The sequence below is a fragment of the Rhinolophus sinicus genome, chromosome 1, assembly GCF_057876585.1.
Source record: "Rhinolophus sinicus isolate RSI-liver-muscle chromosome 1, RSI-T2T, whole genome shotgun sequence".
Classification (NCBI taxonomy): domain Eukaryota; kingdom Metazoa; phylum Chordata; class Mammalia; order Chiroptera; family Rhinolophidae; genus Rhinolophus; species Rhinolophus sinicus.
In genome coordinates, this window is record NC_142501.1 from 161935958 (window position 1) to 161957227 (window position 21270).

Genomic DNA, 21270 nt, shown 5'->3' on the forward strand with positions numbered 1-21270 from the left:
TATACGAGTGTCTCACAGGCAGTACTTTTAAAGTTTAAGTATATATCCATAGCATTTAAATAAAGTTTTCTGCAATACAGTAAAAAACTAAAATGACAAGTTTTATTTTTTTCTGTCCAGAATTCTTCTATTCCTTCAGCTCTTCCTGAACCGATGACTGCTAGTGAAGCAGCTTCTAGGAAAAGCCAAATAAAAGCCAGGTAGGCAAAGCTATGGTGAAATTTGAAAAGACTTTTTTAAAAAGGGAGCTCATTCTCATATTTAATCCTAGCACATGTAATGAATTAAATATCATCTACATCCCACAAAAAATGTTGTGTTCCTTCTTGCATATGGTGTAGAGTTTAAATAGCAAGTACAAAATAAGCATTTTTATATTAGAGAAAGGGTTTGATATCAGTCGCACTTGAACTGCTCACTCTCAGCAATAAAGAAGTGATTATGTAACTGATGATGTTACATTGGGTCATTTTGGGGGGGTGTTGTCATTATTTATCATATGACAAATCTAATTTATGAAATGTTATGTTTTGAGTTTATAGCCAGTGTGATTTTTTTTTTTTTTAATTTAAGGCAAGAAAAAATAGCTCTTATAGACAACTATTTAGAGCATTGTAAATTCATAAACTATTTCATGTTTTCTAATACATATTTACAATGTATAAATGTGTATTACTATGTATAACTTATAATACTTTTAAGGCTGGTAAATAAATGTTTTAAATCATTTTTCATATTTATTTACTGCATTAATAAGTTTAATTATGTAGGTTAAGACCTGAATCTGATTAATGATTGAATTAATGATTAATTGTTTTCTTATGCTTTTTTTGAGTTTAATAGTTAATAAGCAGGACTATATTTTAGAGTATCATATTATATATTATTATGTAACATCAGGTATAATGTTACATTTAGTGAGATTTCTTGGTCACAACTTTTTTGTATTGTGTTTTACCTATACAAATTATTTTATTTGACATAAAATATATTTGTCATATACCAGTTATATGCAAGATATAGATACTGGAAATGCAAACAAAAAGAAGCAGTGTTTATTCCCAAGGAGTTCCCATTCTAATGAAGATAGACAAGTAGAGAATTCCAACCTGACAGATAGATATCAGGCAACTCAGAGTGGAGGAAGGAAAAGACCTGGAGCAGAGAAGACAGGAGCACAGAAAGAATCCTTTCCCTGGGGGTGGGGGGAGCTGAGCTGTTGCTTGAAGGATAATAGTCCATCACCTGGAATGGTGGGAGTGAAATTACAGCAGGCAGGCACTTCAGGCAAGCAGAATGGCCTTTGTAAAACTGCAAGGCTGGAGCATAGGGGACACATGGGAGTGGTGGGAAGTGAAGCTGAAGAAGTAGGTAAGTAAATCAGGAGCAACTTTGTTTATGTGTCAAGTTCAGAAATTCAGCCTTTGGCCTTTAGGGCAGTGAATTTGCAACCTTGCGTTCAGTGTTCAGTTCTATATGGAACCTGGTTGTAACGTGTTATCAATAATCTATTATTTATAAATTGTTAAAATACCATTTGGGAATGACTTAGTTTTTAAAAACTTGTGGCACCACTCTGAAAATGTATTCATTCACTTGAATTTTAAAATATTTTTGAGTAAGAGATGCAAGAGTGAATTTACATCTAACTTGCAGAAATCCAGCCTGACAAACTGTGTGTCCTGTCTGTGACCTACCTGTAGTTAGCAACTGTTGTAGAGTTGAGTGGTAATTATGAAGTATTGTAGAATTGTCAGCTGAATTTTATTGTTACTTGTGTTTTTTTAGTAATTATTTTGTCAATGAATAAATCTTTAAGAAAGTAGATAAATAGATTTTAAAAAGCTTGAGTCAGCTGAATAAAAATAATGATGCTTTGTTTTCACCATGACACAAGTTATAGTTATACAGTTATAAGCAAATGAAATAGTTAACACAGCTAAAATTCAGGACTATTCATAGTATGCTAAAATCTATACATTACGTATCTTAAAAAAATAAGGTTCATTGGTCAATAATACCGGGGGTGCCAAAACAAGTATACAAGTGGACACTTTGGTCAACGTTGCTTAAGCAGTAGTTCGTCATAATCAGAAGTGTCTGGACGCTGATGGTAACCACTTTGAGTACGTCTTGTAATTGCAGAAGTCAAACATGACTTGTATTTATCTTTTGTGATCGGGTATATATTGAGTATTACAATTTTAATATAGTTTTCCTTTCTTAAAATGTGTACACATTTTTTTGGCACCCTCTGTATAAATCAGGATTTCCAAGTGGGAATTCCCACCTATTCTCAGGAATTTTTTTCGCTTTCTCATTACCGAATCCCAAGAAAAGTTGGTTGGGAAATCGGGAAAATCGGCTCCTTGAACCCAGGTGGTTGGTAGTATCTGCCGTCACTTTGTGGAAACGATTCATTGTGGAGAACAGAAAACAGTTTATATCTCGGGATTCGGGAACAGGAAAGGGAAAAAAATGCCTGAGAATGGGCGAGAATTCCCGCCTAGAAACCCTAGTATAAATACTATATTGATAGTATCAGTAAAGAACTTGAAAAAATTTAAATGTATATAAAACCTCATAAAAAAATAAGTCTTTTTTCCATTAAAAGGCATATTTCCATGGGGATGGTGGGAGGTGAGAAATCTTTAAATACCTATTATCATTATTGGCATGTTTTAAAGCTTTTATGAATATTGTCCATCTGCCCTGCCTTCAATCTGTGACATCGTTTGCTTTACTTCTTAAAAGCCCCTTTCCGCCCCTAAAAATGTGCATCTGCTCGTGAGACTGTTAAACACATGAAACCTATGTGACATATCTGAAAGGTGGAGCAGTTGAGAGTCACTGTCCTGGCAGATGGAAACACTGAAGGATTTTAAGAGAAGAGAGAGTGTCTGCATTTTAGAAGATTGCTCAGGTGGTAGGAGGAAAGAAAAGAAGGGAAGCAGAGAGAACAGTGTGTGTCTGTGTTGTACCAGTGCAGACGAGGCCGTGCAGCAGCGTGATGCTAGTAATTACTCAGCCTTTCATTTCAGTCAAGTTTGTATCATCACTTTGCCTAATCTGTCCAGGCATTTTCTTCCCATTTCTTCACACAGAATGTTCAGTTTCTTTTCACTGTCTAATGAAAGCATATTTATTTTTCGTCTCCAGTTCCTACTGAAACCTTCTCTAGTCAGTTTAGGGTAAAGGTAGAATTAATGATTCATTCATGAACCTTGGCAGTACTTGCTTGGCAATGATTATTTTTATTGTGTTAAATTTTATTATATTTTCATGAACACATGCCATACCTCTGTAAGGTATACTGTAAATTCTTTGAAGACAAGGTATTGTGCTGTGTTTGCTGGCTATCAGTAATTGTATGTTAGATATTGATACATTGGTAAAATAAATGAGGAAACACTAGACTAATCAAAGTCTGCAAAACTTCAGTATGCTTTTCAGAGATTTCTTATACTTAGGTGTTGTGAATCTCTATGGAGCGATTTAGAATAGGAACGAGACAGGGTGAGAGACCTCGCCTATATTGCCCACTTAATAAAGAATGGATAGACAAATAGGAAGATTGTATACAATATTTACTCCAAGTTTCTTGAACGTAGGGAGTACAACGTTGGTTTTAGTGCCACATCCATAGTTTGAATTCAGTAAATATTTGATTATCATTAAAATGAGATCTTTTATTGCCGTTTAGTTGAATTCTAATATGACTTGTACCATCCCCATCCCATCTAAAACATAAATGTTATATTTAGAATGTATTTCTACAATTTTCTAAAATCTGTCGATTCAATTTCACTTTCTTAGAAAGATAGTTGTGAACAGGGCTCCCTCTTGTGGTACATACAGGTATAAGAAAGAACTGTAGGTCTGTGCAGTTACGGTACACACAGGATTTTCTCCAGAGGCAGCAGATGTGCGCTTAATAAATCATGTATGCAAAAAATTTAAGTATTAAATCACTTGAAAATATGCTCAGGGAACTTAAGGTAAAGAGATTTTATTGCATTCCTGTTGAAAAGTGAACATATGACTATTAAACATATATTATATTTGAGTTTTTGTACTGAATTTATAGAAAGCAAAAGTTAGTAAATATGCAAGTTAAAGATTTTTCCTAGGTTTTCTTGAAAGAGAAGAGCAAATATCTGTATCTTCTCAAATTATATTTAGTGTCTCTTGTTTTTCAAATTATGCTTACCATTTGACCGTCCAGGTCTGTGGCCTAAACTAAGTCCTAGTGGGAAATTTTTATATAATTTCCACTCAGTGTTTTAAGTAAAGCAAAGTTAAATGTTTAAGAAGTTGAATGTGAGCAGGTAGCTCCACTTGTTAAAAGTTTTGGCTTTTTTTGTTTTATATGTCCGAGGGCACAGTCGTTTCTGTTTTCTTTTGTTAAGCCTAGAGTCCCAGCTAAGGAAGACTGTTAATTTGTTGTTTCTTATTTTTATTTATCTGACTGGTTCAGAGAGTTGGCTTTTGGTTTTGTCCAAAACCTTATGATAAGGTTTCTGTTTGTTTCTTTTATTTCTTCTCCTTAAGAGCAATATTACACTCTTTCTGCCAGCTTCAGCGGCAGACTGAATGATAGCATACTGGTTTAAAGAAAATGGCTAGATTTATTTATTTTCCTATCTTCATTAAGTATTTAATACTTGAGAATGAGACTTAGGAAGGAGCCAAGAAGACAAACATCCTCATAATGATTAAAATGTGTCTGTTGAAATAGATGCTTTAGAGAACCAATAATAAATTAGAAATAATCCCAATATTGAATGAAATGTATTCTTCTGTTGCAGAATAACAGATAACATTGGACCAACAGAAACCTCAATTGCACCAAGACAAAGACCAAAGGCCAACTCCACTACTGCCACTCCCAGTGTGCTGACCATTCAAAGTTCAGCAACACCTGTTAAAGTCCCTGCTCCCGGTGAATTTGGTAACCACAGACCAAAAGGTAATATAGTCCTTCCAATTATTAGCAAGCTTGCTATTGTGAAATAGATAATGTAGTGCTTCCGGAAACTTACTGCTGAAGTCTAATCAGCTCAGCTAATTGTTTTCCTGAAGTTGTAAGCAAAGGTAAGTTACTGGCATATAAGAATATGGCATACAAAGCTCATGATTTCCTTATCCGTAGAGTCATCAACTAGTAGGGGTTGTGGTTGATAATGAAGTTCAAGAATATAGCAAATTCTGTATTGTATTGGAAAGGGAAAAGAAGCTCTAGCCTTTCAAAGTTCGGTGTCTTTGCACTGAATCTAGAGTCTTGGCAAAGGAGACTGTCTTGGACCATGTGGACATTACAGTGTAGAAATTTGTGTTCTCATCTCATTTTGAGAAAAATTGTTTTTCTAATCTAAGATATCTCCTAAGCATTATACTATAGTGTGGAACCTAAAAAAAAATTTTTCCCCAAGGAAATATCCCTAATATTAGAGAGTAAGTAAATTTGTTCTCTCAAGGGTTGGGGGACATAACCTGAAGTCTCACCTCAAGAAAAACCCTGTTTGGCACTTTATTTCATAATCTCCATTTTATTTTAATGTTAAAATATTTCCAATTAAATTGTTATAAATCAGGATACTCTAAATGGTTACAATTCCACACTTTGAGGCTTATAAACCTGGATTTGAGTCCTATTTCTTCCATTTTTTAGTAATGTATGTTAAGAAAATGCTAATACCCACCTTATAGGATTGTTGTGTAAGGATTAAATGACGGTTTAATATAAGGCCTGCCACATAATATTTCCTTAAGGAATGTTAACTATTAACTACCATTATTGCTATGAAGTAAAGTATGTGCTCAGGTTAGATAATGTTTATGTTACCTGAAGTATTGGGGCACACCTCTGTGGTGGTCAGGTGTACCAGATGGGGGAGTAGTCCGTGGAAAAGGTGAAAATAAGGGAATTTGGAATCTCTTGTGTCCAATTCTCATTTTACCATTTCTTAGCCTCTTTTATAAAATGGGAATAACAGCTACTTTTCCTGTTATAAGGAGTAAATAACAAGGTGTGTGGTATCGAGGAAAATTCTGTTTCATAGTAAGCATTCAATGTTAGTTTCTCTTTTTTCTCCCTTTTTGGATTTGGAGATGCTATTAGTCTATTACGTATCAATGCCCTTCAGCCAAAGACCACCAGGAACAAACTTGTAGTTGAACAAAAGGGTTTTATTACTCGCGTACCTTGGGAATCTGTGGGAGTGTCTCGGTAAGATGGTGTTCGAAAAACCTTATTAAGGGATTTGGGCTTGTTTTAAGTAGCTTTGGGGAGACTTTAAGGAAGTAGGGCTTTGCTCTGGATTGGAAGCTGTCATGAAGCTCGGATATGCTATAATTAGGTATCTTAAATTTTATCTGGAAGGAGGGAAGCCAAAGCCTCCGTTGGTAAAGAAGCATCAGTCAGTCTCCTTAGACAGGACAGGGAGAGGTTTGGTCACTTTTGTGGTTTGGACAATGTTCCTGATTTTTGTCAGTGTTAGGACATGACTGTGGAGTGATCTTGTTCTGATCCGTCAGTCACAGAGTGGCTCAGTTCTGCGAAACTGTTTGTGTTCATCTGGAGTAACCACGGCCCAGCTGTGAGTGTCAGGCCTGTTCCCCATGTCAGGGGCAGCGCTTCTCTTTCTTACATGCTTCCAGCTTAAGGTGGAAAAATAATACTCTTTGTCCCACATATGTTCATCTTTTACATTTGTCCCCCCATTAAATATTATACAGAAAGTAACATATGAAATGAATATAGTCTTTGAAAATATTTAGACAATCCAGAAATATTCAGGGAAGAATCATTCTTTTTCTTCCCAGGGCAAACTGGCAGCAGTTTAGTGTGCATCCTCCCAGTCCCTTTTATGTTCTTGCATGTGTACATACAGACACAGATAATTCTTGTCGTTTTTTGGATACAGTATGAATACATGGATCATCCTATACGTAGTTTTCTGCAATTTGATTTTTTTTAACTTAATGTATTTTGGAGAGCTTTTCACAATCAGTGCGTATAGCTCTACCATGTAGTATCATAGGGATGATATTTCATAGTATTAATATACCATAGCTTATACAGCCATTTAGCTTGTTTCCAATATTTGCTACTATTAATAGTATTGTGGTGTGCATTCGTATAACAGACTTTTGATTTTCATGTTAGAGCATTTTTCTGAGGAAGATATTAAAAAGCATATTTACTTAAAATTTGTTAGATACTGCTAAATTGCTATCCAAAAGGACTTCAGAAATTTATATTACCATCAACAGTGTGAGTGCCCTTTCATTCCTTTCTTTGTCAACACTTGATAGTGTTGGGTTTTTAAAAATGTTTCCCTATTGATAGGTGACACTGTTTTGTTTATATTTTAATATTCCTGATTCGTAGTACTCTTTCATATGATTACTGGCCATTTGTTTTCTTCTGTGAATTAGCTTTTGCAATTTTTTATGAGATTTGTCTTTATTTTTTATTGCTCTGAAGGTTTTGTTTTTATGTGTTTTGAATATTAGCTTTGCCAAATAATTATTTTCTTCCTGTTTATCATTTGTTTTTAACTTTGTGAACTCCTTTAACTTCTCTGAGCCTTCAGTTTCATCATTTGCAAAATGGGGAATAATAGTAGGAGGATTATTAATGATGTACATACTTCAAAACATGTTTTCATGTGGGATTCTTGTGATGTTGTTTCCGAGTTCTCTGGTGCTCTGTGGCCTTGGCTTGAGAACCAAGGAGCTCTGTTCAGCTTGAATGATGCTAAAGAAAAGTCACAGCTTGTGAGATGAGAGGTGAGCCTCATGAGTTATTGCATGATGATCATTGGTTTGTGTTTGGGCTTCACCCCCAGCCACGAGTGCTTTCCAGCTGGACATCAGGGCCCTAAAAGAAGAATGGATAGCTGAGGAGCATAACTTTTAAAACTCTTTCCAATTAGAAAGAAATAACACTTAAAAGGCTAATGGTGGTTATGTCTGTGAGGTAGAATTATAGTTTTAATTTTCTTCCGTATATTTTCATAAATACTTTCAGGAGTAATTAAAATGAACAAACATTTTCTTATAATTGGAAGAATTAGAAATAGTTATAAAACTATTGTCATAGAGTGTTGTACTTAAGGCCTGGGGGGAGGTATGAAGATATCAACATTGATGAAAAAGAATCCTTCTCTTCCTCCTTCTGCTCTCCCTCCTTTTGTTCCCCTAGGATTAAATAGTTGCATTTTAATTTACGGTTACTCATTGGAAGAAAATATAGAAATTACAGTGTATTTCATTTCCTCTTTTGCTGTTGTGTGTATCTTATTTTTCATTAATTTCAAAAGTTTATTCATAGGATTTTCCTAGGGTAAAATTTAAGAAGCTTGTAAGTAAATATCCATTTAGGAGACAATGTTAATAGATTAATTGCAGTAGCATTTATTGAACATCTATTATATAAAAGGTTCCTTGGGGTGCTAAGCGATAGATAAGTCACCACTCCATCCCTTAGGGGTCCTAGTAAGCAATTAATACGTGCAAGGCAGCATGAAATGTTACAAACTGAGTGGAAGTGTTAGATGAAGGAACAAGGACGAAAGATTTGAGCTAAACTTGAAAGGATAAGAAGAATTACAGTAAGTGGAAAGTGGCATTCTAGATGGAGAGAATCATTTTGACAGAAACACAAACTCATAACAGTGCATGATACGGTTGAGAAATGTGGAACAAACTGACAGGGCTGGTGTGTTCGTGAAGAGATGAAGCGTGAAAGATGAAGCGTTTCTAAGACATGGACTTGTTTAGAGTTGTAGCTGACAAAATTAACTTGCACGGATACTTAGAAGTGTAGTAAATGACCCTTGGGACTCTGCTTATGGAAGTTACTATATTACGATATACCTTGGTTAAATGATTATTGAAATATGAATGTTTTGAAATCCAACCATTTTATTGAAATCCACGAGTATGTTAATGACCGTGTTTGGGAAACCTTTAGGAGCCCTGAGACCTGGCAGCGGCCCCGAGATTTCCTTAGGGCAAGGGCCCCCTCAGCAGCCTCCACAGCAGCACCGAGTTCTGCAGCAGCTGCAGCAAGGAGACTGGAGACTGCAGCAGCTCCACTTGCAGCACCGCCACCCTCACCAGCAGCCACAGCAGCATCAGGATGCTTACGTGCAGCAGGTAATCCTTCTCGTACTTTGCAGACGGAGTCAGAATCGTGGTGGGAAGTTCATGCAGCTTTCGCGTATCACTGTATTCCCTTCCGTGCCGTTGGCGCCTTGAACTCTAGATCCAAGTAAACAGATTGCTCAGTTTTCTGATAAAGGATATGTATTTTATTTGCATTCCGTGAGATACGTAAGAATACTCTGTTGACATAGGTTGCATCATGGCTGTATGAAGCGGAGAATGTTCATCTAGTCATTAGGCGTCATGAATAAGCACTGCAATTTATGATGGATATTATCCTTTGTAGGTTACATTTTGAGTTCAGATGCATAGACTAATTACATTATTGTTGGAAAGGTTTCTGAAGTCGTATTGTCTTAGGTTTTGTTTTTTTGCCTGGGTTGGTGTATGTGTGTATGGTGGAGGGTGGCATTTAGAGTTGGAAGGCACGTAGGAAAAAATGACCTTAACGTCTCTCCTGTCCTTTGCCTCATCAGAACCTGCAAATTTCTAGTTTCACTAAATTATTTTAAATTTAGTGACCATCACCATCATTCTTTCATCATTTTCTGAAATATTTTTGAGCTACTTACATGCATGACACTTTCATGGGTGTCTCCCTCCTTTGGTCTTGACTGAAGGACCCAGAGTGGAGGGTATTTAATTAGGTGTTGCCATTGGATGACCAGAAGACATCATGGGAGGGGAGAGAGAGGAGGGTGGGAATGGACTGGCATGAGTCCTGGACACAGGTGACTTCAGGGTCTTCCTCAGTTGGTAAATGTGTTTAGGTTTAGGCTTTCCCCAACATCCTTAACTGTGCTGGAAAGGGTTTGAGTGGAATCTGTTATGTTTCAGTAATAATTCTGAAACCGTTTCCAGTAAGCACATATAAGTGATAGTCACTTACTGACGATAGCTACTTTACATTGGTATTTGGACTACTGAGTACCCAAATCGTTAATCATGGTAAAACCTGTACTTAAAAACAAAAGATTATGGCACAGGGGCCGGCCCGGTGGCTCAGGCGGTTAGAGCTCTATGTTCCTAACTCCAAAGGCTGCTGGTTCGATTCCCATGTGGGCCAGTGGGCTCTCAACCACAAGGTTGCCAGTTCAATTCCTCGAATCCCACAAGGGATGGTGGGCAGCACCCCCTGCAACTAAGATTGAACATGGCACCTTGAGCTGAGCTACCGCTGAGCTCCCAGATGGCTCAGTTGGTTGGAGCGCGTCCTCTCAACCACAAGGTTGCCGGTTTGACTCCCGCAAGGGATGGTGGGCTGCGCCCCCTGCAACTAGCAACGGCAACTGGACCGGGAGCTGAACTGCACCCTCCAAAACTAAGATTGAAAGGACAACTTCACTTGGAAAAAAAAGTCCTGGAAGTACACACTGTTCCCCAATAAAGTCCTGTGCCCCTCCCCCAATAAAATCTTAAAAAAAAAAAGTTACAAGGAAGTGTAATGAGTGAAACCTCAAAAAAAAAAAAAAAGTCTATGGCACAAAAAAAACATGAGTAATATTGATGAAATTGTTTATTTTTCTCATTGTAGTATCAACATGCAATGCAGCAGCAACAGATACTTCAACAACAGTTTTTAATGCATTCTGTGTATCAGCCGCAGACTTCTGCATCACAATATCCTACAGTGGTAAGTATTACGTAATTTCTAGAGATTTCTCTGAGTATACTATTGGAATTCACAGGGTAAGTGGTATTATTCAGAATTTAATAATTCAGAATCAATCCGAGTTAGTTAATTAAACATTTTATCAAAGCCAGTCATGTATTCTTAAGCAGGTTTAAATTGGGCTGAACTTTGGCACATTGTAACTGACTGGTAGTAGTTTTTTCCCCATTCTTCCCCCTCTCCCTCCCGCCCCTCCTTCCCCCCAACCCACACATTCCGGTTCAGTCCATTGCTTCTCAGTCTAGTTGTGTAGGACGCAGCTCCCTGGCCCATGCTGGTGTTATGTGACTTGCGCTCCCCCCTGCTGAGGCAGTTGGTTGCTGGTCATCGGTCACCCACTCACAGCAGCTCTCACCGGCTGCCAGCCACTCACACTGGCCACCGGCCGCTCATGGTGGCACACAGTAGCCCACGGTGGCACACAGCAGCCAATGGCCACTCATGCTGGCCACCGGCCGCTCCTGGCAGCACAGGGTAGCCCATGGTAACAGCAGCCCGTGGCAGCCCACACAGACCTCTGGCAGCCCACGGCAGCCCAGCTCCAGGGAGAGCCGTTGTTCACAATCTTAGCTGTAGAGGGTGCAGCTCACTGGCCCATGTGGTCGAATCAGCAACCTTGGCGTTAGGAGTACGGCGCTCCAACCACCTGATCCACCGGGCCGCCCTGATAGTATTTTTTTATTATCTCATAGTATAAGGGAAATGATATATTACCCAGGATCTTTTGTCATATTTTCCTTTCATTTGGCAAATGTCGACTGAAGAAAAATAAACCCAAAGGAAAATTGCATTTGCTTCAGAGAATAGTTTGACCTTTTTAATACAAACCACTACACTAGAGACTTACTACTCTATTGTCTTTTTCTTAAAGTATTTAAAAGAGAATTTTTGAATCCTGCCAAATGAGCCTAGCTTCAGACTTCTTAGATTTATTTCATCTTGCTGTAGTTTTCTAGTAGGGAGCTGCTCCTTCAGATATAAATTGTTTTTCAAGTTTCTGATTTTGTTGCCAGTGTGAAAAGAAGGAACATAGATAGATGTGAGGCTAACAGTGCTTTAGTGACTTTGAGCATTGTTTTACGTAATGACGTTTCTTGTTCAGGTGCAGCAGTACCAGCAGGCTTTCATGCAGCAGCAAATGCTCGCTCACCGTCAGCAGTCTCAGCAACAGGCACCGCCTGAGTATCTTACCTCCCCTCAGGAGTTCTCGCCGGCCTCAGTTTCCTACACTTCAGCACTTCCAGCTCAGGTTGGAACCGTAATGGACTCCTCTCATAGTGCCAGTAGGCAAGTATCTTTCTAGTGAATGCAAAGGAAATTACTGTGAAAGTAAGTGTGACTGTGGAGTGGAGGCACTAGAATTCCCCCTTTTCTCTTACGAGTCCTTTCTTCTGTTCCCTGTGCATCCCCATCCTTCCATGCATTTCCATTCGTTAATTCTGCTAACTGCTATTTGCAGATAAGGCTTAGTAACATCCAGCAGCATTTAAGGCGAAGGAAATTATTCATTTATATGTTAAGGTATTCTTTGTAATTTAAGTGGAAACAAAACCATAAGCTACTTTAATAGTTAAAAAAAATCCTTGTAGATAAGTTAATTCAACTTTTTCAACTTACATGTTATTATTTTCAATTAGTTTGATAGTATTTACTCATAAAATTGTCAAATTTGGTTTAATTTAAACAGTTAACAAAAATTTTTAAGGTGTCATTTGGTTCTTTTTGAAGATGATACAGCAAGCCTATTGTTACCATAACAGTTGGGAAACAGTATCTTTTGGTTATTCAGATACGTTGGTTTGTCGTTATTTTTCATAGATAATTTATATTGAAAGCATTATAATAAAGAACTGTGATGCAAATGTTCTCAAACTTAGATTTGATATAGGGAATGTTTCAGGATTATGTAATTAAGAGTCTATTGACTATTATAAACACTTTCTAATATGTTTAGATATGTAGGAGGAAATAGCTGTTAGAGCTTTGGTTACTGGAACACCAAAGAAGTTCTCATAAAACACTGTTTCAGCGTGTGAAACAGCTGGGAAAAGGTGTCTACAAGATTTGGCCAGGAGTGGGGCATGAGAAACAGTAACATCAGTAACATACTTGTTCACTGAGCATGTCAAGAGAGGGTTAAAGCACACTGTTTGCTATAGCACACCTCTCAGCCTCTGTGTGTGTGTGTGTGTGTGTGTGTGTGTGTGTGAAAGAGAGAGAGAGAGAGAGAGAGGACAAAAAACAAACAAACTGATTTATTGAATTGAATTAGAACAAGTGCATCTAAGTGAAGAGGTCGGTATATGATGAAAGGCTAGTTTAAAGATCCAGAACAGTATTTGCGAAACTCTGTCATTTGCCTACTCTAGTTACAATTTTTTGATTTACCCACATAGTACTTTTCTGTTTAATAAATTAATAGCATTGTTATAAATAATAAAATTAAAACAAATAACATTATACTTTATAAATTAAAGCCAGTAAAGTATAACCTATGAAATATAAGTAGCAATCTAATAAATTTACAAAAAGACATACCTGAAAATAAGTCCCCTAAGGATAAGAATGGAATAGTTTTATTCATTAAAAATGGGATGTTCTGCTTGGTATTGTTTAGTTTAAGGTGAGGCTGTTCTATTAATTAAATGATTGTGTTTTTTTTTACTTCTGATGTGAATTAGCAGCATCAAAAATGTTGGTTCTTATCTAGTTTATGTGTTTGGAAAATGCAAAAATATTAAACTGTCACCTCTGATACACCATATATACTTACTTATATATCACTTCATAGTCTAAAGGATTACTGACCTCTGGAAATAATAAAAGTTGTGTCAGTGATGAGAATGGAGTCAGGAATTGGAAATCCTGAATGAGAGAATTCATGTTAGTGTTCCATAGCATATGTACTATCTAAGTGTCTGATTAGTTATAAAGAAAGAAGAGTATTAAAGATTTGAGGTGTACATAAGCATGCAAGGTGCTGATACCTCAAACTCATGTGAATTGCCATAACAGCTGTCTACTTAAATCTGATCTCTAGTGATAACTGTTCATAAAATCACAGTGTGATATGTTAGAGAAGTATTTTTTCTAATTTCTGTGTAATTTTAAAATTTAAAACAAAGGTTTATCATCAGAATTATCTTGCATACCCCAGTTTAGGAAATAGTGGCCTGGGTATCTGTGAAAGTGTGTAAGACGTCCTTTACTCCACTCCTGTGATATATATGGAGGGAGATGGGAGTATGGAGCAGGAAGGGGGGGTAATGGTTAGATGGGTTGAAACAGTAATACACATGGCAAATAGATCTTAGGAACACAGAACTTCCCACAGGAACACTGCTCCAGCCACACTCGGTGCCTCAATGCTACTTCACTATTACTATCCCTGTTTAATATCTATCATTATACAGAGGATTATGTGTTGAATAACTATCTTCTGTAACAATTTAAAAGGTGATTTGTAAGCATCTATACCTGCTTATGACTAAGTCAGTGGAAGGCGAAGATTGGGGTTAAATGTTTGGCTCTAAGCATATAAGGGATATTTGAGTAGAAGATGAGAAAGCAAGTGGTTCCTTAGAACATGGGGAAAGGGGTCACTATCTTGGTTAGCATGATTATTTCCTTTTATTTCCTATTCAATATTCTGCTAAAATTTCTACCCTCCACTATGTTATTGTATCTGTAGTATGAATGTTGGAAAGTATTATCATGTATCCAAATAATAGTTACATAAACAAATATCTATGCATATATTGTCTTCTTATGATATAAATCACCCTATTGTGTTAGTTGTTTGTTGCTGCATAATAAACTACCCTAAAACTTAGTGACTTAAAACAGTGATAAACATTATCTGACACATTTTCTTTGGATCAGGAATTTAGGAGTGGCTTATCACTATATTTATGACCAGGGAAGGTCTGTCATGAGGTTACAGTAAGATGTTGGCTACACCTGCAGCTTAAGGCTTAGCTCGTGCTGGAGGATCTGTTTATAAGATGGCTCATTCATGGCTTTGGGCAGGAGGCCTCAGTTCTCTGCCATGTGGATCTCTCCAAAGGCTGCTTGAATATTCTCTTTGGCAAAGAGAAAGACTGTTTTGAACAGGGAATCATTTATTCTGGTTTCTCCCAGAACGAATAGTACAAAAGAAAGGGCAAGAAGTAACCTGTGATGCCTTTTATGATCTAGTCTTAGAAGTTACACACTGGCACTTCTGCCATATTCCATTTGTTAGAATCGAGTCACTAGATGTAATTCATATTTAAGGAAAGGGAGTTAGGTTTTACCCTTTGAAGGGTGGAGTGTCAGAACTTGTAGGCATATGTTAACACCTGTTTAAATTGTAGATTAATGTAACCTTCCCCCCCCCCCCCCAGTTGAATTACAGTCTACCTAGAAGAATCCATTAATTCATCCCAGGAATAAGAGGAGGATGATTCAGATAGGGAATCAGAAAGTTCTGAAAGGGATCATTGACAGGCAGAAGGGGGAATGCCCGTCTTTCTTAGTTTTGAAAATCCTTGAAGATAGTTTTGGAATCAAAGATGGAATTCTGTCAGGGATGCAGGCTTAGATTTCAGCAGTTGATGTATTCCCAGGGGGAGTTCTAAACTGAATTATTTATTATTAAGATACCTAAGCTATGTTTACTAAGAAGACTATCTCCTTAATGAGCATTTATTCTGTTTCTTTTTCTCTAGCTTTCAATAAGTATTTAAACATTCCATTCTTGGCTCAGCTATACTGAGGGGGCTTTGACTAGGGGATTAAATGGGCAACTTTTGCCCTCTCTTCCCATTTAAGATCTGTGTGGTGGCAATGGCAGTGAACTCCCAAGGAGAAGGTGAATTTGAGGGGATGAGTCTAGGCTTGCAGAACTGAGATACATTTTTAGAAGTACGTAGAGATTGTCCCTCCATTACCAATGTTAGAAGATCTGGATCTGAATTATGAAATGTACTTGACAACTGTGTTACGTTGCCTCATGCCTGTGTTCTATTTGCCGGCTGGATTGGCGGAGAGGTACCAGGGACTCTTAGGTTAAGAGGTCTTTAGACTCTCATCTTCTCCTAAAAACCAGGAAGCCTTTTAGACAACTTTCCTAGAACCAGTGGTCCCAGGCCCCAGACTATAGATAACTTTAAACACCATGAAAGATTTATTATATAGAAACTAACCTCATCTACTTTTAGCTAATTCATAAAGCAATCTGATCATTTGTTAGTAGCTGTATAGAGAATGCCTTTGTCAAAAGGAAAGGTATTGTGGTGTCTCAATAACCAGGACGTAAGATCACCTTATTCAGTAGTGATTTGAGAGTAATACTGTTGGATATGGCAACCTATTTTCACTTTAAGGCTTATTCACTATAATAGTAGTTCCGGTTTATTGAGTGCTCGCTAGTAATGTTTTTTACCAGACACTGTTCCCTTTGCTTTATATGTATTAAATCATTTACTCTTAGTGTTGCTATGAGGTAGATACTGTTGCTGCTGTTTTAGTGATGAGGAGGCTGAGACATAGAGAGGCTAAGGTAGTTGAAGGGTACACAGCTAGTGACCTCATAGAGGCTGTTCAGATCCCAGGAGGCCCTCGTCTTAATCCAGGCCCTTACCTGCCATCTCCATCATAATACAGTGACCTGCTTTTCTAAGTATTTATAAAGTATGAGCCAGGGCATTTAAAAATTTCATTTCTAATTTTTTTTCCCTTCTTTTTCCTCCCTTAATTATTACTATAGGTCAGTTGCTGATAAAGAGGCAGTTGCAAATATTACACATCAAAAGAACATCAGTAACCCACCTGATATGTCGGGATGGAATCCTTTCGGAGAGGATAATTTTTCCAAGTTAACAGAAGAAGAGCTGTTGGACAGAGAGTTTGACCTTCTCAGATCAAGTAAGGGACACTTGAAGGCTTATTTTGCTTCACAGTAAAATAACAGCTCTATAATTATTCAGCAAGGCCAAAGACTGTTTTAAGGGGGTAAATAGAAAATTCTTTTTGTGCATTTGAGGGCAAAAATCAGGCCACCTTCTTTTACACATACTATCAAACTATGTTGTGTGCATTAGAACTCCATTGCTTGGTAGTAGCTATTAAACCCAAGATTACTGATAATACGTTGATTCCTAACACTTAAATACTGCATATATTTGAATGTTAAATTCAGAATATCTCCAAAGCATGGGAGATGAATGTTGAAATAAAAAGGGAGACATTAGTATCTTGCCTTACGAATCATTTTGCAGCTCAATTTTCTTGCACACTCAAAAGAAGATATTGTGGGTCTGAGATGCCCTTTGAAAGTGCCTGAAAGAAAACATGGCTACTACATTATGTTAATGTTTGTAATGCCCTTTTAATGAGTGGTGACATAAAAGGGCTGCTTTGTTGTCCTGATATGGCAAAAGTTAAATAAATTCTTTACCACTTGAAATCAGATATCTCAATGTTTTTACTTGAAATCATTGCCTTTTCTTAAACTACCTAATATATATGTCAAGCCTTGCCATATGTGTTTTAGAAAAGTTCTTTTTCAGAAAAGGGATGTGTGGAGTGTTTTGAGGGGGTTGCCAAATAGGAGCAAAAAGCTTACTTCTGGAGTATGTAGATAATTTTCAGGTTTCTGAGGCGTGTGTGTGTGTGTGTGTGTGCGTGTGCGCACACATGTGCATGCATGTATACTCACATCCAAGTGTGTTTTCCCATTTTTGCATGTGAAAAGGTCTTAATGATCCCTAGTTGTAGTTCCTAGTTTCCATTTTATTTTAGGTAACTGGCTTTATGAGAACATTTATTAGATGAAATGCTTTATTCCAAATTGGTATATACCGGGGGTGCCAAAAAAATGTATACAAGTGGACACTTTGGTCAGTGTTGCTCAAGCAGTAGTTCTCCATAATCAGAAGCGTCTGGATGCTGATGGTAACCACTTTGAGCACCTCTCGTAATTGCAGAAGTCAAACGTGACTTGTATTCATCTTTTGTTATCGGTATATATTGAGTATTACCATTTTAGTACAGTTTTGTTTTCTTAAAATGTATATACATTTTTCTTTGTCACCCTCTGTATTTTATGTAAAGTTTTAAATTCCCTGAATTAATGTAAAAATAGTTGGTTGGGATTTAAATTTGTATTTCACGTATTGGTTATATGATTATGAAAAATTAAATTGATGATTAAATGCAGATCTAAAAATGAGTTTTGAACCTTTAATAAAGATTTGTTAACTTTGGTAAAACCAATCATCTTTTTATTAAAAAAATCTTTTTTTAACCACAATTTTTTTGTTTGACATTTTTCCTATAATTTATGTTGAGTGGCCCCAAAAGTAAGCTTTTAAAAAAAGAAATGAAGTATCTCTTTTGGGGGGCTGACAAGGAGACAAAGGGGCAACCAAATCATTGTAATTGATAGGATTATTTTTAAAGTAAAAGGTAAAATTAAAATATTCATTTTAATGTGTTCTGCCCATAACAGTAGTCAAGGGTTTGCTAAATCAGTATTTTCTACTCCTTGAATAAGAAAACTCCTCCTTTTAAAAAAAAAATCAATTTATGTAATGGGTAAAGTATTCACATACTGTGACCTTGTAAAAATATGTTATTCTAAGCTCCCTAGAATTTGTAACGACACTCATTTACGTCCCGTAGGCAAGAATGGCATGTAAATATTCATGTATGTGTAACTTCATAAAACTTGGATTTAGTGTGTAAAATTCTTAACCGGCTATTTGCTTTTAAACTTCAAGGTCAGATAACATATGTAATTTGTGTGTATATCTGTGCACACATATGTATGCCAAAGAGAGTTCAGACTTCATTGCAGTGTTAATTATGGAAAGATGTTAAGTTCCAAATGAAAGTCCAGGAGGAATTTTATCTGAAGGTCTGACTTGGAACAACTCATCCATTTGGAAAACTGCCTAGATGGTCCCAGAGCTATCGAAATCACTGTCCCAGGCTGATGCACTTAAATTGGCACAAAGCACCAAAAAAGATGAATTCTGACCCCTGGCAATGGCGTTTAAGGAGGTTGTAATCTCAGTAAAGTCACTTAACTGCTGTCGCACTTCCTCATTTAAAAACTGGGTATAATGATGCTTTCCTCATAGGGTGATCAAGAAAGTGAAATGAAATAATTTCTTTAAAGAGTCTTGACACTCAATAAAATGCCAGTTTCCCTTTTCTCACCTTCTGTATAAGTCTTTAGGCTCCAGTTTATGAAGTTATTGCCCTTTAACCAACTATATTTAAACTATCAGGTTTCTCAGCTGGTAATTAAAAAACAAATTAGAAGGGGCTTTGTGGGCAAACACATCAACAACAAGGTAACAGCAAGGAAGGAGATGGAAGAATATCTGTTTTTGCCTTAATAATTGGTAGTCATAATGGATTCAAGAAAGGTGGAAGGTCTTTAATGAAGTATATAAAGAAATCAATAAAGCAGAGACTATAATTTAGAACGTCTTCTTCAAAAGTTTTGCTGAACTACAATATTCAGTCATCTCTAGTACCTCTTTCACTCACAAGCAGTAAGGTATCTAATATTGGATCTAGTTTAGTGATCAGGTTTAAATTACACTGATGGGCAAAAGACCTCTTCCAGAAACTTAAGAGTTTCAGTAGAAAACTAACAGTGTAATCAAAATTGATTTTTGGCCATTACTGGTTGGTTCCTCTGTCCTGAACAACTTTCCCAAAATGAATGAATAAATAATTGATGCATTTGAAATATCAAATTCATTTTTTTCCCCAGGGCAGGTATTTATCAACAGTTTTCAAAGTCCTATCTAACGTAATTTATATTTGGTTTATGAGATGCTTTCCAGTGACGAATTTGAATACCTTTATGTGTGATCCTTAAAAATATAGCCATTGCCCATGTAATGATTGTTTAGAATTATACATTCCCATTTCAGGCTTGTTTTTGAAATGGTACATTTATTAAAAGAGAAAAAAAGGATATGATGTCTAGGAAATATTTTATTTGTATTGTCCCTAAGGTAATTTTAAAATCATATATTTTGAGATACTAAATTCCAAATTATTAGTGATTGGTAACAAAAACTGTTTTTTAGTGATTCTTTAATAATACAGTTGATTCCACATACCTGGTAGCAAAGGGATTTAACATATAAAATAAACCAGATTCTTCTTGCTTTTGCTTTCAGTGTAACTCAGTGTTATTTATGGTTCAGAATTTTTTTTTCCTGTTCCTATTTAAGACCAAAACATTAATCAAAGTTAAGCATTACTAATAAAGCTGGTTTCAGTGACATTTTTAAAAATTTAAGTTTGTATTTTTCATTGTCTATTGTGCCAAAACATCCAGATTAGTATATAAAGTTTAGAAATCTAATTGTCATACTATTTAGTACATTAAACACTAATTAGAATACAGGTGTTTTCTTTGGGAAAATTTTTAACTTCCATTTGTTAAAATAGTTGTATAGCTCTACATGTTAAAAGTAATATTAATGGAATGGAAGATTATTTTTTGTTGATGGTGCATTTATTGTTTCTTTCTAAAATTGAATCAAAATAACTAAAAGGAAGGACAGACTGGCTGCTTTACAAATTCTACTGAATGTGGTGGTGCTGTTTTCCTATGAAGCCACAGAATAAAATAGATATAAACATCTGTATATATAATTAGTTTGTTTCAAAACATTGTCTCACCATTTTAAGCTAATTCAGACTTACTACTACTGTTCCTTACTAATACTGTTCCTACTATTCAGTACAGAATATCAGAAACTTTAAGTATATTAGAACAGTTACAAAAGTATCAGATGAAGACCGTACTTTTAAACCTTATTTATTAACCTTCTGGCCATTATTCATTTAAGCTGCTGAATTAGCTTTTTAGAATAATTATTTTTTTCTGATATCATAGAATATACTTTGGTTATAGGATTTTTAAATCCTGTATTTTTGTCATCTGTAGCAATTAAAATTGTTGCAATGATACTGTCTTTATTTACCAACACAAGTCTTTGGGAAGGCAGGAGGAGGTAAGTTTCTTATATTGGACAAATCAAATTCAAGTTTTGCTCTAATGTAAAGACAACCAGTTATTTGAAAATGGAACTGAAGTACATTTTAGGGGTGACTATGCATTTAAAAAGTCACTCTGCATACCATTTCATTAGTTTTTATTTATAAGTAATTGATAGTTTATAATATTAATACATGTATTTATTTTGTCTTTTGTGTGCTGCGACCCAGATTATCATGTGAACTTTGGAAATCTAAATGATTTTTTAAAAATTCTCCATGGAAAAATTGATTGTGTATTTTGTGGAACAATGAGAACATGATTCATTTTATAGTGAGTTTATCCCAATTCCTATTTTGAAATAATTGGATAAATGAACTTTGTATAGAACAGTGTCTCCATATTTTTTATT

At 36.2% G+C, this 21270-nt stretch overlaps 1 protein-coding gene across 2 annotated transcripts in view; it reads left to right on the plus strand.

Moving 5' to 3' along the window:
• BMP2K (BMP2 inducible kinase) overlaps nucleotides 1-21270 on the plus strand; it is a 115635-nt gene that overhangs the window by 72212 nt on the left and 22153 nt on the right. For both annotated transcript variants that reach the window (XM_088791585.1, XM_019720179.3), the window contains exons 9-14: nucleotides 121-200; nucleotides 4809-4969; nucleotides 8981-9165; nucleotides 10709-10807; nucleotides 11949-12133; nucleotides 16596-16753. In XM_088791585.1, the coding sequence (XP_088647711.1) occupies nucleotides 121-200; nucleotides 4809-4969; nucleotides 8981-9165; nucleotides 10709-10807; nucleotides 11949-12133; nucleotides 16596-16753 (868 nt within the window). The remainder of the gene's footprint in view (nucleotides 1-120; nucleotides 201-4808; nucleotides 4970-8980; nucleotides 9166-10708; nucleotides 10808-11948; nucleotides 12134-16595; nucleotides 16754-21270) is intronic.